This window comes from Helianthus annuus, chromosome 5 (genome assembly GCF_002127325.2).
Source record: "Helianthus annuus cultivar XRQ/B chromosome 5, HanXRQr2.0-SUNRISE, whole genome shotgun sequence".
NCBI classification, from domain to species: Eukaryota; Viridiplantae; Streptophyta; class Magnoliopsida; order Asterales; family Asteraceae; genus Helianthus; species Helianthus annuus.
In genome coordinates, this window is record NC_035437.2 from 1,126,551 (window position 1) to 1,144,942 (window position 18,392).

General features: G+C 37.5%; 2 protein-coding genes across 3 annotated transcripts; both read right to left on the reverse strand.

The window, feature by feature from the left end:
* Window positions 1–3,793: 3,793 nt before the first annotated feature.
* On the reverse strand, window positions 3,794–8,612 carry LOC110939604 (O-fucosyltransferase 15-like). Of its 2 annotated transcripts, none has more exons than XM_022181173.2 (10): window positions 8,106–8,612; window positions 7,791–7,880; window positions 7,604–7,709; window positions 6,869–6,930; window positions 6,688–6,776; window positions 6,492–6,612; window positions 6,271–6,414; window positions 4,708–5,027; window positions 4,392–4,632; window positions 3,794–4,276 (listed from the first exon to the last, which is right to left on the reverse strand). In XM_022181173.2, exons 1-10 carry the CDS (start codon window positions 8,304–8,306, stop codon window positions 3,944–3,946), a joined length of 1,707 nt encoding a protein of 568 aa, XP_022036865.1. In that variant the 5' UTR covers window positions 8,307–8,612; the 3' UTR covers window positions 3,794–3,943. The 2 variants fall into 2 exon arrangements, with proteins under 2 accessions (XP_022036865.1, XP_022036864.1); XM_022181172.2 differs by having other exon boundaries at window positions 7,791–7,886.
* Window positions 8,613–12,508: 3,896 nt separating this feature from the next.
* LOC110939605 (O-fucosyltransferase 15) lies at window positions 12,509–17,065 on the reverse strand. The gene is given in 15 exon segments (XM_022181175.2): window positions 12,509–12,625; window positions 12,627–12,736; window positions 12,739–12,883; window positions 12,998–13,072; window positions 13,074–13,239; window positions 13,316–13,505; window positions 13,508–13,637; window positions 14,880–15,023; window positions 15,102–15,222; window positions 15,298–15,386; window positions 15,479–15,540; window positions 16,220–16,235; window positions 16,237–16,326; window positions 16,408–16,503; window positions 16,722–17,065. Coding segments are annotated over 15 exon segments (1,608 nt in total). The 5' UTR covers window positions 16,821–17,065; the 3' UTR covers window positions 12,509–12,550.
* Between the last annotated feature and the right edge of the window lie 1,327 nt (window positions 17,066–18,392).

Sequence of the window (18,392 nt, forward strand, 5' to 3'; positions counted from 1 at the left end):
TTTTTATCTGTATATTTACCAATTACTTTTTACGCATCAGCTATTCATCATCAGTTAGATAGATTTCATTTGTGGTGTGTTTGAACACATTTTTTTCAATAAAAAGGTGGTTTCTATTTATTCTATTACGTAAAAGAGAAACTGTAGGTTTTTATTTTTTAATAATATTAAATTACACAAATATACTGTGATCAACAAATGTACAAAATGTCCGTGACTAAGAGGTCATATCACATATGTGTAAATGCTAAATAAGCCCATGACTAGGGTAAAAAATCAAATATGTAGATTTAGCTCTATATTATTTTACTCTATTTTTGTTTTAATAGAAATATCCTCTCACATGCATTATGCACCATTTTATTTTAGACATTCAAAACGGAGATGTGACATATGTCAATTTCTCTCCTTCACGTAACTTGCTTCCCTCCTCCTCTCAAGTCTCACCATGAACTTGCATCTCTCCTACACCTCTCACATTCTTTACTCTGGTCACACATTTCACACCTTTCTCCTCGCCACATCCTTCGCATCAATTGCCCCTCCTCTCTTTTCCACGTCGGCTTATAGATGTCGACACATCACAACGTTGGACATGCTATTAAATTGGTTATTTTGTAAAAATATTAATAAAGATACTAACTTTAAAACTTTTGGACGATTTTAGAAATTTGTATTTAAATTTAACTTTAACATTTAGTATGTTTTTTTCTATAATTTAAGTTGGTGTAACCTAATGCATTAACATATTAGGATTAGGATCAAATACAAAGGATCCTAATTGTAAGAAGTGTAAGAAAGATTTATAGAGTGACAAATGTCCAATAACCTAAAAAAACCCACTACAAAAAAAACCCACTAAAAAAAAAACCTTAAACATCCACCAACCCCCCCCCCCCCACATCACCCACCCTAAAAAAAAAATTTTTTTTTTTTTTTTTTTTGCCGAGGGGGTGTGGGTTTAGGTTTAGGTTTTTGGGTGGGGGTGGGGGTGGGGGTGGGGGTGGGTGTTTAGTTTTTTTTAGATTTTTTTTAGGTTTTTGGGGGGTGGGGGTTAGGTTTTTTTAGGTTTTTGGGGGGTGGGGGGTTAGGTTTTTTGGTGAGGTATAGTTTTTTTTTTTGTTTTTTTTTGCCGGGGGGGGGGGGGGGGGGTTGGTGGATGTTTGTCTCTTAATAATAGAGATAAAAAAAAAATCCCTTAAAATGCCCCTGACACTATTCACAAAGTTTGTCTCTTAATAATAGAGATAAAAAAAAAATCCTTTAAATTCTCCTGACACTATTCTCAAAGTTTGTCTATTAATAATAAAATAATAATAATAATAATGGATAGAGTAATAATAGAGTAATAATAATAGAGTAATGAGTATTAAATGATTATGATCAAATTAAACAATTTTATGATCACCAACTTTAGATTTTAAATAAAAAATCCCTTAAATGCCCCTGATACCGTTAACAAAGTTTGTCTATTAATAATAGAGTAATAGAGTAATTATTTTTATTAGGAACAAGAATATCCAGATTTTTTTTCGTGCTCAAATCCAATAGCATGGACCTTGTATTGGGCCACTCGAATAGCATGGGCTTGACCTAAGACATAGAAGTCTAAACGAGCTAGACCTAGGTGTTAGATTAAATAAAATAACATAGATCGAACCACAACCGATGGTTAAACGACCCATGGTTGACTAACCATCAGTTATAGTTATAGTTAAACAATCTTTCATAACTAAAACTTGGTTACGGTTATAGTTAAGCCTCCATACCCTCCCAAACGAAATCGATTTTGTACACCTCTACGGTTCTTACGATCTACTAATGAATCCACTAAATGCCGCATGACATTTTCTTCTTCCACTAAATGCCGCATAGCATTTTCTTCTTTAAGTAAACAAAAAATAATTAAAAAAAAGAGTACAATGCCACTTTCATCCTTGATGTTTGGCCACTTTTGCGTTTTTCGTCCATGATGTGCCATTTTCAGCTAAAAAGTTTAAAATCTTGTCATTTTCATCCCTAAGAAAAAATTGTCAACTTCAAGAATGAAATAAACACTAAAAGGTGAAGAACTGTAATGCACAAAAAGGTCGTTTTGGATAAAACAGACAAATACGCCCAAACCTCATGGACAATTTTGGCAATTTACTTTTAATATTACTTTTTATAGTTTTTTTTTGCCGCGATAAGACTGGAAGGTATGGTGAGCCTCATCCCCAAGGGGATGGTGATGCGGGCCCAAGTGTGGAGGAGCGGGTCATCTTGTATTTGGAGGCCCAAGATCGCGTGACAAAAGGGGTTTCACTAAAATGGCTCTAACTTGGGCTACAGGTGTCCGTTTTGGGCGTGCAACCAGGCGAAACGATTGTGAGAACGAAGCCCATCTTTCTACAAACACCGTAGGTGGTTTGGGTCTACGTTCAGGCCAAAAAAACGCTTATTTCTATGAGTTATTTACATTTTTATGTTTTTTAGTGCTTTTCGTGGACTTTTATTTGGTTCTAGCTTTTGGCCCAAGTGTGTTTTGAGGCCCGTTTTGAATTTACGTTGTTATTTATATGAATGTAATGGGAGGAAGATAATCAGTTTTGAGTTTTATGAAAAGTCATTTTTTCTCCCAATTCACTTGTGAGTGTCTTGAGTGTGAAACCCCCAATTTTCGGTATTCCACAAGAATCAACGAATTTTGGAAGAATTGTTCCTGGTATTCTGTGTGAATCAACAGGTCCGATTTCGTATCCCATTTCCTAGTCTACATCAGATGGGCCGCCACGTAGACCGCCACGTAAGCGGGTGTGAGGATGGGCCTAAAGGGGATGGACCTAGGTGGGGAATGAGCCCCTTTATGTATATATGTATGTATGTATAGGTGTGTGTGTGTGGGAGTGAGGCCCGGCTTGGGCGGCTGATTGCGGACGAAGAGGATGCCACAGGGGCGGCGACGGAGCGGGGGGTGGCATTGCTGGGGCGGCGGCAAGGGGATGGGCCTAGGGCTGTCCTCCATACCGTCCAGTCTAAGACAAGGGGTTGAAAGCGAAAGTCCAAAAAGTGCGGACTGCTCTCAAAACCAAGAGGAGGGTGCGAAAAAGCAGATATGGTCCGATGAATAAATTAATTATTAATAATTATTAATTAGTAACTTGTTCAATGTGATTTTATGTCTTTCCTTCCCTGCCCATATGAATCAGGAAATCCAAGGGTGACGTGAATCTGATAAAGGGAGGAGGGATGAAAATTGTCCCGTGAGTTGCAAATTATATTATTATAAAGGGATTTTTACATATTTCCCCCTCTTAAGCTGCTTTATTACGTATTTCTCCAAACTCTAAAATCAATTGTGTCGTGATTTTTTTGAAGAAGATGAACAGATGCGATTACATAAACAACCAAGAATATATCTAGTGATTATACGAATGGCAGATGTGATTACGTAAACATGCAAGATTCGATTGAACATACCTGTGTGCGTTAGTTTTGGTGGGAAGAAGAAGAGACGTCGATGAAGAAGAAGAAACGTGATGTTGTTGTGTAGGGTTTTGGCAGATGGGTTATTACGCAGTTAGGTTATGACCAGGGTAATTGGGTAATTTCTCAAAAAAAAGGGAAATATGTAATTGATTTTATGGTTTGGGGAAACACGTAATAACGCAGCTTAGGAGGGGGAAATATGTAAAAATCTCTATTATAAAGTACCATCTACTTTCTCATTAAGCATGTGGATTAAGCTTCTCAAGGGAGATGAAGAGCAAAGAATCTGTCAGTCAGTCAGTCAACAAAGAGAGAGTTTGTGTGGTGAACAACGCCAAGTTTAAAATTAAATTACTTTTATAAAAAAAAATAACACCTTAGCTATTACTTTTACATTGAAACCTATCTGATCTCATCATATAACATACAACACTAATGTAACAATAAATGAATTAGAGAAATAACAATTACCAAATTATCGAGGAGGAGGACGAATAGCTTCTTGTGTATTGCACATACATTCACTGCAACGAGGGTATCTATATACACTCCTTCCTACGGGTCGTGAAAACACCCGTTTGTTTTGTCTCACTGCTTTCCGGATTCGGGTTTCAAAAACTTTCCATTCGATCGTGTCGTTTTTCATGAAAATGTCTGCCAGTCTGCGTTTATTTGGTCGGATCGTCGGCATCTTCCCTCCACCATAGTATACTCTGTAACCTGATACTAAAGACGATAACTGACTCCCTGAGTCGGTCATGGCAAAAACATCCGATGCTGTACATGTTATCAAGTCTAGTGCTGCTAGCTGCAATCAATACATGAGATGAATTCATAATGTAGCCAAAGATTCATTTCTTCACAAGTAACAAACAAACTAGGGTAATTTCTCTCTTCATACATACATACACATACATACATACCTGAGATGAGAAGTTCAAGAAAGGTTCAATTTCAGATGGCGACAACAGGTCCTCTTTAGTGACCATATTAGGAAACAGTGTCGTTAAAGCATCCAGCCTTGATTTTCCACCATAAATATGTGCACCTGCCAAATACATTCGTGTCTCACGCTTGAAACCAAGGCCAGCAAGCATAAGCACGGTTTCCTCAGGCATTAAGGGACACAGACCTTCTGCCTTCAGTCTCTCTGGTTGGGGTACCCTGAAACAACTCAAAACGAAGAAAATGAATTTTCATGAAATTATCAAATGTTAATTAATGGTTTATTATTCATACTTAGTGCTGTTATTTAGCTCCACTAATCCAGGAAAATGAATTTCACGATATGCTTGCAGCTCCTTCTTTTCTTCTTCACCGCCACCAAAATCACATAAAGAATGAGCTACCATGTCGATTTCAAACCTCAAGTGTAAAGCCAAGTATCGGAAATCTTTTTTGATTTTTCCCTTTGACTTTGCAAACGGTCCAACCAGGTTTTCATCCAATATTCCTGAATGCGTTGCATTCTGACGCATCCTCTGAATCAACAAGGCAGCTGTTGCTTGTATTTTTGGAGTAAATTGCAGGGCGTGAAAATTACATCTGCATCGGAGTCTCTGTATGAAGTTCCCACATAACAAAGAAATGTTTAAACAAATCTAATCTGAAAATAAACCATGAACTTGCAACATTTTCATTTCAGGAGTTTCTAAGGGGGCGTTTGGTTCACGGAATAATTTGGAATTGGAATTGGAATTTGTATAGGAATTAGGATTTGAAGGAATTGGATTTGGAATTTAAACATTCCAATTGTAATTGGAAATTGTTGGAATTGGAATCTCAATTCCATTTTTGTTGTGTTTGGTTGTCAAATGAGTTGGAATCCATCACCCCGGCACCCACAACCACCAGTTCGGGTTGAAACGGTTCGAACCGAGGCGGTTCGATTCGAAACGGTTTGCGTCGAAACGGTTCAGGTCGAAACGGTCCGCATCGAAACGGTTCGATTCGAGACGGTACGGGTCGAAACAGTACGGGTCAAAACGGTACTGGTCGAAATGGTTCGATTTGAAACGGTTCGGGTCAAAATTGTTTGCATCGAAACGGTTCGATTCGAAACGGTACGGGTCGAAACAGTACGGATTGAAACAGTACTGGTCGAAACGGTACGGGTCGAAACGGTTCGATTCGAAACGGTACGGGTCGAAACGGTTGGGTTAGAAACGGTACGGGTTGAAACAGTTCGATTCGAAACGTGACGGGTCGAAACGGTTGGGTTAGAAACGGTACGGGTCGAAACGGTTCGGTTCCAAACGGTTCGATTTGAAACGGTACGGGTCGAAACGGTTCGGTTCAAAACGGTTCGATTTGAAACGGTACGGGTCGAAACCGTTCGCGTCAAAACGTTACGGGTCAAAACTGTTGGCGTCGAAACGATACGAGTCGAAACTGTTCGCGTTGAAACGGGTACGGGTTGAAACGGTGCGGGTCGAAACGGATGAAGATTCAAATGAATTTACTTTAATTCCTTCACATATAGGAAGGATTTTGAATTCCTTTAGTTAAAGGAATTTGAAGGAATTCATGCCTAATTCCAATTTTAATTCCAATTCCATTGTAAACCAAACACATGAAGATTGGAATTGGGATTCCAATTCCATCAAATTCTGTGAACCAAACATGTTAAGTGATGGAATTCAAATTCCAATTCCCTTGAAATCCTGCGAACCAAACGCCCCCTAAGTTAAAACTGTGCATTAGTCTGTCATTATGTTACCATTTAACTAATGCTATTAACTCATTCTTTATAACCTTTTTTAAAGGAGTTACTTCAGATATTTTGGTTGGAACATATGCTACCTGCAAGTGATATGGTATTGGATCAGATGCCAAACGATTCCCAAACCCAACAAAATGAACAACTCTATTCTTCATTAAAAGTGGAAGAATATGTTTCAAGTAAAAACTGGGTCTTGTCTCTTTTGCAATATCAACATCCGTCACCTGCATGGTTTCAAAATAAATACAAGAAATCATATATTTTTAGAAGACACTAGCTTCGAGTGAGATAAATCACTCACCACACTACCAATAGCTTCAAGATCCAGTGACTGTAACTCCTTTGGCAATTCCTTCACTATACGGATATCGGGTTTCAGGTAATCAATAAAAAAGTCCTCTTGATATATATCTGCAAATTGACTAAAATATAAAAGAATTCAATCGTCACTACAGCCCCTTATAATCAAAATATTAACAGAAGACACGAGTTATTACCTAGTATCTCTCCACACGCTACTGAACATAAAGGTGGGAATAACAAGAGTTGCATTAAGTAGTCTTGCAACTGCAACTATGTTGCAGACCTGTTGTTAAACCAAAACAAGCTGAAATCCGTGTTTGCAGATAGTCCGAAACTAAAAATGGTCAAAAAAAGTGGTAAGAAATGCCAGCTTACAGCTACTCTCTGTTGGTTTATACCACCATTTGCAGTAACCAAAATGTAACCATTGTTTCCCTCTGAAAAAAAGAACACGTGCGTACGTACGTTAAAGAATGTGTTTAACTAATAACCGATCGGTTGAGAGGTGTTTATATGTAAAAAAAGGGGAATTGGTCTGTAATAATCTCATCTAGACCTTATTGGTCATTAATAATCCCACCTTAGAATATTCCCCCACTAGTCCCACCTTTCACCAATTTTTCCTACAATGGTCCCCCGTTAAAAAAAACTTAACGGAGTTAAGCTTTTTTCCAAATTACAAACAGATTTTTTAGGGTTTTTGATCAGAATGATGATACGAGTCCATTGATGTAAAACTTACTTCGAAATGGTGCTCCAAGTGACTTGAATTTGGTTAATTGGAAATTTAAACACCCGAATTGAAGCGCCGTTTTTATCGTTTGGAGCATCGTTTCGAGGCAAGTTCTACATCAATGGACTCGTATCGTCGTTCTAATCAAATGGCCTGAAAAATCTGTTTGTAATTTGGGAAAAAGCTTAACTCCGTTAAGTTTTTTTAACGGGGGACCATTGTAGGAAAAATAGGTGAAAGGTGGGACTGGTGGGGGGAATAATTAACGGCCAATAAGGAGATTATTATAGGCCAATTTCCCGTAAAAAAAAATGCATTTCATATATGTGAGTTCCATAACACACATCCAAGATATTAAGCAGAAAATAAATACAGACCACTAGGTTTCCAAACACGCTGATCAGCACAAGGTTGCCACAATGATGCAACAGCATGATAGGGTTCCAGCCACAAATCTTTGGGCTCTGTAGATTTGTACTGATTCTGAAATGTTAAAAGAAAAATGAGAATGATTTGTAAAAAAGAGTATGTGAAAGTGAAATAAAGGGGGAGCAGAGCAGTTACTTCAGCCAAGGCATGAGCAGCTTTATATAAGAGCCTTGCATAAGCAGTTTTATGCGGCTTCTTCCCTTTTGCAATCTTTCTCAGTTGGTCCTGAGACTTAAATCAAATACATGTTAAAAGCATTGCACTCCAAAGTAAAATTGTGGCTGAGAACCTTCTACCTACCGACATGAGTTTTTTTTTTTTTTTTTTTTTTTTTTTTTTTTTTTTTTATAACAAACAACACTTGGATCTGGTTGACAAATAACGGAAATTTGGGCAAATAAGTGAAAATATGAAAGATCCCCTAAAGAAAAGAAAAGAAAAGAAGGTTACCGGAAGTGAGAGTGTGGAGGAATTTGATTTGAGGAAACGCAATTTAAGAGAAGAAGAAGAAGGAGGAGGAGGAGGCGAATCTTGGATCCGGGAAAGCATCCAGAAATTGGTGAGGATGAAGAATGCAAGCAAAATCCCAATTGTTAAACGGCTTCGATTGGTAACTACTTTCTTCTTCATCTTCGGTTGCGGTTGCTGCATAAACCTAACACTCTAATTTCATATCCCTTTGGACTCGGAGGAGTCAAGAATGAAAGAAAGAAATCCGTCCGGGGGTCGACAAGATTTATGGGATGACGAAAATGAAAGGGGTCATTCTCAGAATTTCTATTTTAATATGTCTAGATTTCGATTTGCGGCTCAATTCTTCTTTTCATACATTTTACAGCAAAGCAAGCAACCAAGACTTTTTTGTTTCTGTTGCTTTATTTATTTATTACATAAAACTCATATCAGATACACTTGTGTAAAACAAATGAGAGCTTTTACCAAAGTTATATATATATTTTTTTATCTGTATATTTACCAATTACTTTTTACGCATCAGCTATTCATCATCAGTTAGATAGATTTCATTTGTGGTGTGTTTGAACACATTTTTTTCAATAAAAAGGTGGTTTCTATTTATTCTATTACGTAAAAGAGAAACTGTAGGTTTTTATTTTTTAATAATATTAAATTACACAAATATACTGTGATCAACAAATGTACAAAATGTCCGTGACTAAGAGGTCATATCACATATGTGTAAATGCTAAATAAGCCCATGACTAGGGTAAAAAATCAAATATGTAGATTTAGCTCTATATTATTTTACTCTATTTTTGTTTTAATAGAAATATCCTCTCACATGCATTATGCACCATTTTATTTTAGACATTCAAAACGGAGATGTGACATATGTCAATTTCTCTCCTTCACGTAACTTGCTTCCCTCCTCCTCTCAAGTCTCACCATGAACTTGCATCTCTCCTACACCTCTCACATTCTTTACTCTGGTCACACATTTCACACCTTTCTCCTCGCCACATCCTTCGCATCAATTGCCCCTCCTCTCTTTTCCACGTCGGCTTATAGATGTCGACACATCACAACGTTGGACATGCTATTAAATTGGTTATTTTGTAAAAATATTAATAAAGATACTAACTTTAAAACTTTTGGACGATTTTAGAAATTTGTATTTAAATTTAACTTTAACATTTAGTATGTTTTTTCTATAATTTAAGTTGGTGTAACCTAATGCATTAACATATTAGGATTAGGATCAAATACAAAGGATCCTAATTGTAAGAAGTGTAAGAAAGATTTATAGAGTGACAAATGTCCAATAACCTAAAAAAACCCACTACAAAAAAAAACCCACTAAAAAAAAAACCTTAAACATCCACCAACCCCCCCCCCCCACATCACCCACCCTAAAAAAAAAATTTTTTTTTTTTTTTTTTTTTGCCGAGGGGGTGTGGGTTTAGGTTTAGGTTTTTGGGTGGGGTGGGGGTGGGGGTGGGGGTGGGTGTTTAGTTTTTTTTAGATTTTTTTTAGGTTTTTGGGGGGTGGGGGTTAGGTTTTTTTAGGTTTTTGGGGGGTGGGGGTTAGGTTTTTTGGTGAGGTATAGTTTTTTTTTTTGTTTTTTTTGCCGGGGGGGGGGGGGGGGTTGGTGGATGTTTGTCTCTTAATAATAGAGATAAAAAAAAAATCCCTTAAAATGCCCCTGACACTATTCACAAAGTTTGTCTCTTAATAATAGAGATAAAAAAAAAATCCTTTAAATTCTCCTGACACTTTCTCAAAGTTTGTCTATTATAATAAAATAATAATAATAATAATGGATAGAGTAATAATAGAGTAATAATAATAGAGTAATGAGTATTAAATGATTATGATCAAATTAAACAATTTTATGATCACCAACTTTAGATTTTAAATAAAAAAATCCCTTAAATGCCCTGATACCGTTAACAAAGTTTGTCTATTAATAATAGAGTAATAGAGTAATTATTTTTATTAGGAACAAGAATATCCAGATTTTTTTTCGTGCTCAAATCCAATAGCATGGACCTTGTATTGGGCCACTCGAATAGCATGGGCTTGACCTAAGACATAGAAGTCTAAACGAGCTAGACCTAGGTGTTAGATTAAATAAATAACATAGATCGAACCACAACCGATGGTTAAACGACCCATGGTTGACTAACCATCAGTTATAGTTATAGTTAAACAATCTTTCATAACTAAAACTTGGTTACGGTTATAGTTTAAGCCTCCATACCCTCCCAAACGAAATCGATTTTGTACACCTCTACGGTTCTTACGATCTACTAATGAATCCACTAAATGCCGCATGACATTTTCTTCTTCCACTAAATGCCGCATAGCATTTTCTTCTTTAAGTAAACCAAAAATAATTAAAAAAAAGAGTACAATGCCACTTTCATCCTTGATGTTTGGCCACTTTTGCGTTTTTCGTCCATGATGTGCCATTTTCAGCTAAAAAGTTTAAAATCTTGTCATTTTCATCCCTAAGAAAAAATTGTCAACTTCAAGAATGAAATAAACACTAAAAGGTGAAGAACTGTAATGCACAAAAAGGTCGTTTTGGGATAAAACAGACAAATACGCCCAAACCTCATGGACAATTTTGGCAATTTACTTTTAATATTACTTTTTATAGTTTTTTTTTTGCCGCGATAAGACTGGAAGGTATGGTGAGCCTCAATCCCAAGGGGATGGTGATGCGGGCCCAAGTGTGGAGGAGCGGGTCATCTTGTATTTGGAGGCCCAAGATCGCGTGACAAAAGGGGTTTCACTAAAAATGGCTCTAACTTGGGCTACAGGTGTCCGTTTTGGCGTGCAACCAGGCGAAACGATTGTGAGAACGAAGCCCATCTTTCTACAAACACCGTAGGTGGTTTGGGTCTACGTTCAGGCCAAAAAACGCTTATTTCTATGAGTTATTTACATTTTTTATGTTTTTTAAGTGCTTTTCGTGGACTTTTATTTGGTTCTAGCTTTTGGCCCAAGTGTGTTTTGAGGCCCGTTTTGAATTTACGTTGTTATTTATATGAATGTAATGGGAGGAAGATAATCAGTTTTGAGTTTTATGAAAAGTCATTTTTCTCCCAATTCACTTGTGAGTGTCTTGAGTGGTGAAACCCCCAATTTTCGGTATTCCACAAGAATCAACGAATTTTGGAAGAATTGTTCCTGGTATTCTGTGTGAATCAACAGGTCCGATTTCGTATCCCATTTCCTAGTCTACATCAGATGGGCCGCCACGTAGACCGCCACGTAAGCGGGTGTGAGGATGGGCCTAAAGGGGATGGACCTAGGTGGGGAATGAGCCCCTTTATGTATATATGTATGTATGTATAGGTGTGTGTGTGTGGGAGTGAGGCCCGGCTTGGGCGGCTGATTGCGGACGAAGAGGATGCCACAGGGGCGGCGACGGAGCGGGGGGTGGCATTGCTGGGGCGGCGGCAAGGGGATGGCCTAGGGCTGTCCTCCATACCGTCCAGTCTAAGACAAGGGGTTGAAAGCGAAAGTCCAAAAAGTGCGGAACTGCTCTCAAAACCAAGAGGAGGGTGCGAAAAAGCAGATATGGTCCGATGAATAAATTAATTATTAATAATTATTAATTAGAACTTGTTCAATGTGATTTTATGTCTTTCCTTCCCTGCCCATATGAATCAGGAAATCAAGGGTGACGTGAATCTGATAAAGGGAGGAGGGATGAAAATTGTCCCGTGAGTTGCAAATATATTATTATAAAGGGATTTTTACATATTTCCCCCTCTTAAGCTGCTTTATTACGTATTTCTCCAAACTCTAAAATCAATTGTGTCGTGATTTTTTTGAAGAAGATGAACAGATGCGATTACATAAACAACCAAGAATATATCTAGTGATTATACGAATGGCAGATGTGATTACGTAAACATGCAAGATTCGATTGAACATACCTGTGTGCGTTAGTTTTGGTGGGAAGAAGAAGAGACGTCGATGAAGAAGAAGAAACGTGATGTTGTTGTGTAGGGTTTTGGCAGATGGGTTATTACGCAGTTAGGTTATGACCAGGGTAATTGGGTAATTTCTCAAAAAAAAGGGAAATATGTAATTGATTTTATGGTTTGGGGAAACACGTAATAACGCAGCTTAGGAGGGGGAAATATGTTAAAAATCTCTATTATAAAGTACCATCTACTTTCTCATTAAGCATGTGGATTAAGCTTCTCAAGGGAGATGAAGAGCAAAGAATCTGTCAGTCAGTCAGTCAACAAAGAGAGAGTTTGTGTGGTGAACAACGCCAAGTTTAAAATTAAATTACTTTTATAAAAAAAAATAACACCTTAGCTATTACTTTTACATTGAAACCTATCTGATCTCATCATATAACATACCAACACTAATGTAACAATAAATGAATTAGAGAAATAACAATTACCAAATTATCGAGGAGGAGGACGAATAGCTTCTTGTGTATTGCACATACATTCACTGCAACGGAGGTATCTATATACACTCCCTTCCTACGGGTCGTGAAAACACCCGTTTGTTTTGTCTCACTGCTTTCCGGATTCGGGTTTCAAAAACTTTCCATTCGATCGTGTCGTTTTTCATGAAAATGTCTTGCCAGTCTGCGTTTTTGGTCGGATCGTCGGCATCTTCCCTCCACCATAGTATACTCTGTAACCTGTTACTAAAGACGATAACTGACTCCCTGAGTCGGTCATGGCAAAAACATCCGATGCTGTACATGTTATCAAGTCTAGTGCTGCTAGCTGCAATCAATACATGAGATGAATTCATAATGTAGCCAAAGATTCATTCTTCACAAGTAACAAACAAACTAGGGTAATTTCTCTCTTCATACATACATACACATACATACATACCTGAGATGAGAAGTTCAAGAAAGGTTCAATTTCAGATGGCGACAACAGGTCCTCTTTAGTGACCATATTAGGAAAACAGTGTCGTTAAAGCATCCAGCCTTGATTTTCCACCATAAATATGTGCACCTGCCAAATACATTCGTGTCTCACGCTTGAAACCAAGGCCAGCAAGCATAAGCACGGTTTCCTCAGGCATTAAGGGACACAGACCTTCTGCCTTCAGTCTCTCTGGTTGGGGTACCCTGAAACAACTCAAAACGAAGGAAAATGAATTTTCATGAAATTATCAAATGTTAATTAATGGTTTATTATTCATACTTAGTGCTGTTATTTAGCTCCACTAATCCAGGAAAATGAATTTCACGATATGCTTGCAGCTCCTTCTTTTCTTCTTCACCGCCACCAAAATCACATAAAGAATGAGCTACCATGTCGATTTCAAACCTCAAGTGTAAAGCCAAGTATCGGAAATCTTTTTTTGATTTTTCCCTTTGACTTTGGCAAACGGTCCAACCAGGTTTTCATCCAATATTCCTGAATGCGTTGCATTCTGACGCATCCTCTGAATCAACAAGGCAGCTGTTGCTTGTATTTTTGGAGTAAATTGCAGGGCGTGAAAATTACATCTGCATCGGAGTCTCTGTATGAAGTTCCCACATAACAAAGAAATGTTTAAACAAATCTAATCTGAAAATAAACCATGAACTTTGCAACATTTTCATTTCAGGAGTTTCTAAGGGGCGTTTGTTCACGGAATAATTTGGAATTGGAATTGGAATTTGTATAGGAATTAGGATTTGAAGGAATTGGATTTGGAATTTAAACATTCCAATTGTAATTGGAAATTGTTGGAATTGGAATCTCAATTCCATTTTTGTTGTGTTTGGTTGTCAAATGAGTTGGAATCCATCACCCCGGCACCCACAACCACCAGTTCGGGTTGAAACGGTTCGAACCGAGGCGGTTCGATTCGAAACGGTTTGCGTCGAAACGGTTCAGGTCGAAACGGTCCGCATCGAAACGGTTCGATTCGAGACGGTACGGGTCGAAACAGTACGGGTCAAAACGGTACTGGTCGAAATGGTTCGATTTGAAACGGTTCGGGTCAAAATTGTTTGCATCGAAACGGTTCGATTCGAAACGGTACGGGTCGAAACAGTACGGATTGAAACAGTACTGGTCGAAACGGTACGGGTCGAAACGGTTCGATTCGAAACGGTACGGGTCGAAACGGTTGGGTAGAAACGGTACGGGTTGAAACAGTTCGATTCGAAACGTGACGGGTCGAAACGGTTGGGTTAGAAACGGTACGGGTCGAAACGGTTTCGGTTCCAAACGGTTCGATTTGAAACGGTACGGGTCGAAACGGTTCGGTTCAAAACGGTTCGATTTGAAACGGTACGGGTCGAAACCGTTCGCGTCAAAACGTTACGGGTCAAAACTGTTGGCGTCGAAACGATACGAGTCGAAACTGTTCGCGTTGAAACGGGTACGGGTTGAAACGGTGCGGGTCGAAACGGATGAAGATTCAAATGAATTTACTTTAATTCCTTCACATATAGGAAGGATTTTGAATTCCTTTAGTTAAAGGAATTTGAAGGAATTCATGCCTAATTCCAATTTTAATTCCAATTCCATTGTAAACCAAACACATGAAGATTGGAATTGGATTCCAATTCCATCAAATTCTGTGAACCAAACATGTTAAGTGATGGAATTCAAATTCCAATTCCCTTGAAATCCTGCGAACCAAACGCCCCCTAAGTTAAAACTGTGCATTAGTCTGTCATTATGTTACCATTTAACTAATGCTATTAACTCATTCTTTATAACCTTTTTTTAAAGGAGTTACTTCAGATATTTTGGTTGGAACATATGCTACCTGCAAGTGATATGGTATTGGATCAGATGCCAAACGATTCCCAAACCCAACAAAATGAACAACTCTATTCTTCATTAAAAGTGGAAGAATATGTTTCAAGTAAAAACTGGGTCTTGTCTCTTTTGCAATATCAACATCCGTCACCTGCATGGTTTTCAAAATAAATACAAGAAATCATATATTTTTAGAAGACACTAGCTTCGAGTGAGATAAATCACTCACCACACTACCAATAGCTTCAAGATCCAGTGACTGTAACTCCTTTGGCAATTCCTTCACTATACGGATATCGGGTTTCAGGTAATCAATAAAAAAGTCCTCTTGATATATATCTGCAAATTGACTAAAATATAAAAGAATTCAATCGTCACTACAGCCCCTTATAATCAAAATATTAACAGAAGACACGAGTTATTACCTAGTATCTCTCCACACGCTACTGAACATAAAGGTGGGAATAACAAGAGTTGCATTAAGTAGTCTTGCAACTGCAACTATGTTGCAGACCTGTTGTTAAACCAAAACAAGCTGAAATCCGTGTTTGCAGATAGTCCGAAACTAAAAATGGTCAAAAAAAGTGGTAAGAAATGCCAGCTTACAGCTACTCTCTGTTGGTTTATACCACCATTTGCAGTAACCAAAATGTAACCATTGTTTCCCTCTGAAAAAAAGAACACGTGCGTACGTACGTTAAAGAATGTGTTTAACTAATAACCGATCGGTTGAGAGGTGTTTATATGTAAAAAAAGGGGAATTGGTCTGTAATAATCTCATCTAGACCTTATTGGTCATTAATAATCCCACCTTAGAATATTCCCCCCACTAGTCCCACCTTTCACCAATTTTTCCTACAATGGTCCCCCGTTAAAAAAAACTTAACGGAGTTAAGCTTTTTTTCCAAATTACAAACAGATTTTTTAGGGTTTTTGATCAGAATGATGATACGAGTCCATTGATGTAAAAACTTACTTCGAAATGGTGCTCCAAGTGACTTGAATTTGGTTAATTGGAAAATTTAAACACCCGAATTGAAGCGCCGTTTTTATCGTTTGGAGCATCGTTTTCGAGGCAAGTTCTACATCAATGGACTCGTATCGTCGTTCTAATCAAATGGCCTGAAAAATCTGTTTGTAATTTGGGAAAAAGCTTAACTCCGTTAAGTTTTTTTAACGGGGGACCATTGTAGGAAAAATAGGTGAAAGGTGGGACTGGTGGGGGGAATAATTAACGGCCAATAAGGAGATTATTATAGGCCAATTTCCCGTAAAAAAAAAATGCATTTCATATATGTGAGTTCCATAACACACATCCAAGATATTAAGCAGAAAATAAATACAGACCACTAGGTTTCCAAAACACGCTGATCAGCACAAGGTTGCCACAATGATGCAACAGCATGATAGGGTTCCAGCCACAAATCTTTGGGCTCTGTAGATTTGTACTGATTCTGAAATGTTAAAAGAAAAATGAGAATGATTTGTAAAAAAGAGTATGTGAAAGTGAAATAAAGGGGGAGCAGAGCAGTTACTTCAGCCAAGGCATGAGCAGCTTTATATAAGAGCCTTGCATAAGCAGTTTTATGCGGCTTCTTCCCTTTTGCAATCTTTCTCAGTTGGTCCTGAGACTTAAATCAAATACATGTTAAAAGCATTGCACTCCAAAGTAAAATTGTGGCTGAGAACCTTCTACCTACCGACATGAGTTTTTTTTTTTTTTTTTTTTTTTTTTTTTTTTTTTTTTATAACAAACAACACTTGGATCTGGTTGACAAATAACGGAAATTTGGGCAATAAGTGAAAATATGAAAGATCCCCTAAAGAAAAGAAAAGAAAAGAAGGTTACCGGAAGTGAGAGTGTGGAGGAATTTGATTTGAGGAAACGCAATTTAAGAGAAGAAGAAGAAGGAGGAGGAGGAGGCGAATCTTGGATCCGGGAAAGCATCCAGGAAATTGGTGAGGATGAAGAATGCAAGCAAAATCCCAATTGTTAAACGGCTTCGATTGGTAACTACTTTCTTCTTCATCTTCGGTTGCGGTTGCTGCATAAACCTAACACTCTAATTTCATATCCCTTTGGACTCGGAGGAGTCAAGAATGAAAGAAAGAAATCCGTCCGGGGGTCGACAAGATTTATGGGATGACGAAATGAAAGGGGTCATTCTCAGAATTTCTATTTTTAATATGTCTAGATTTCGATTTGCGGCTCAATTCTTCTTTTCATACATTTTACAGCAAAGCAAGCAACCAAGACTTTTTTGTTTCTGTTGCTTTATTTATTTATTACATAAAACTCATATCAGATACACTTGTGTAAAACAAATGAGAGCTTTTACCAAAGTTATATATATATTTTTTTTATCTGTATATTTACCAATTACTTTTTACGCATCAGCTATTCATCATCAGTTAGATAGATTTCATTTGTGGTGTGTTTGAACACATTTTTTTCAATAAAAAGGTGGTTTCTATTTATTCTATTACGTAAAAGAGAAACTGTAGGTTTTTATTTTTTAATAATATTAAATTACACAAATATACTGTGATCAACAAATGTACAAAATGTCCGTGACTAAGAGGTCATATCACATATGTGTAAATGCTAAATAAGCCCATGACTAGGGTAAAAAATCAAATATGTAGATTTAGCTCTATATTATTTTACTCTATTTTTGTTTTAATAGAAATATCCTCTCACATGCATTATGCACCATTTTATTTTAGACATTCAAAACGGAGATGTGACATATGTCAATTTCTCTCCTTCACGTAACTTGCTTCCCTCCTCCTCTCAAGTCTCACCATGAACTTGCATCTCTCCTACACCTCTCACATTCTTTACTCTGGTCACACATTTCACACCTTTCTCCTCGCCACATCCTTCGCATCAATTGCCCCTCCTCTCTTTTCCACGTCGGCTTATAGATGTCGACACATCACAACGTTGGACATGCTATTAAATTGGTTATTTTGTAAAAATATTAATAAAGATACTAACTTTAAAACTTTTGGACGATTTTAGAAATTTGTATTTAAATTTAACTTTAACATTTAGTATGTTTTTTTCTATAATTTAAGTTGGTGTAACCTAATGCATTAACATATTAGGATTAGGATCAAATACAAAGGATCCTAATTGTAAGAAGTGTAAGAAAGATTTATAGAGTGACAAATGTCCAATAACCTAAAAAAACCCACTACAAAAAAAAACCCACTAAAAAAAAAACCTTAAACATCCACCAACCCCCCCCCCCCCACATCACCCACCCTAAAAAAAAAATTTTTTTTTTTTTTTTTTTTTGCCGAGGGGGTGTGGGTTTAGGTTTAGGTTTTTGGGTGGGGGTGGGGTGGGGTGGGGGTGGGTGTTTAGTTTTTTTTAGATTTTTTTTAGGTTTTTGGGGGGTGGGGGTTAGGTTTTTTTAGGTTTTTGGGGGGTGGGGGGTTAGGTTTTTTGGTGAGGTATAGTTTTTTTTTTGTTTTTTTTTGCCGGGGGGGGGGGGGGGGGGGTTGGTGGATG

Coding starts and splice junctions, on each gene's coding strand:
- LOC110939604 (XM_022181172.2), bottom strand. CDS start 8,306: ATGCAGCAACCGCAACCGAAGATGAAGAAGAAAGTAGTTACCAATCGA. Junction 7,887..8,105: donor CCTCCACACTCTCACTTCCG/GTAACCTTCTTT, acceptor ATTTGATTTAAG/TCTCAGGACCAACTGAGAAA. Junction 6,613..6,687: donor AGCGTGTGGAGAGATACTAG/GTAATAACTCGT, acceptor TTTATATTTTAG/TCAATTTGCAGATATATATC.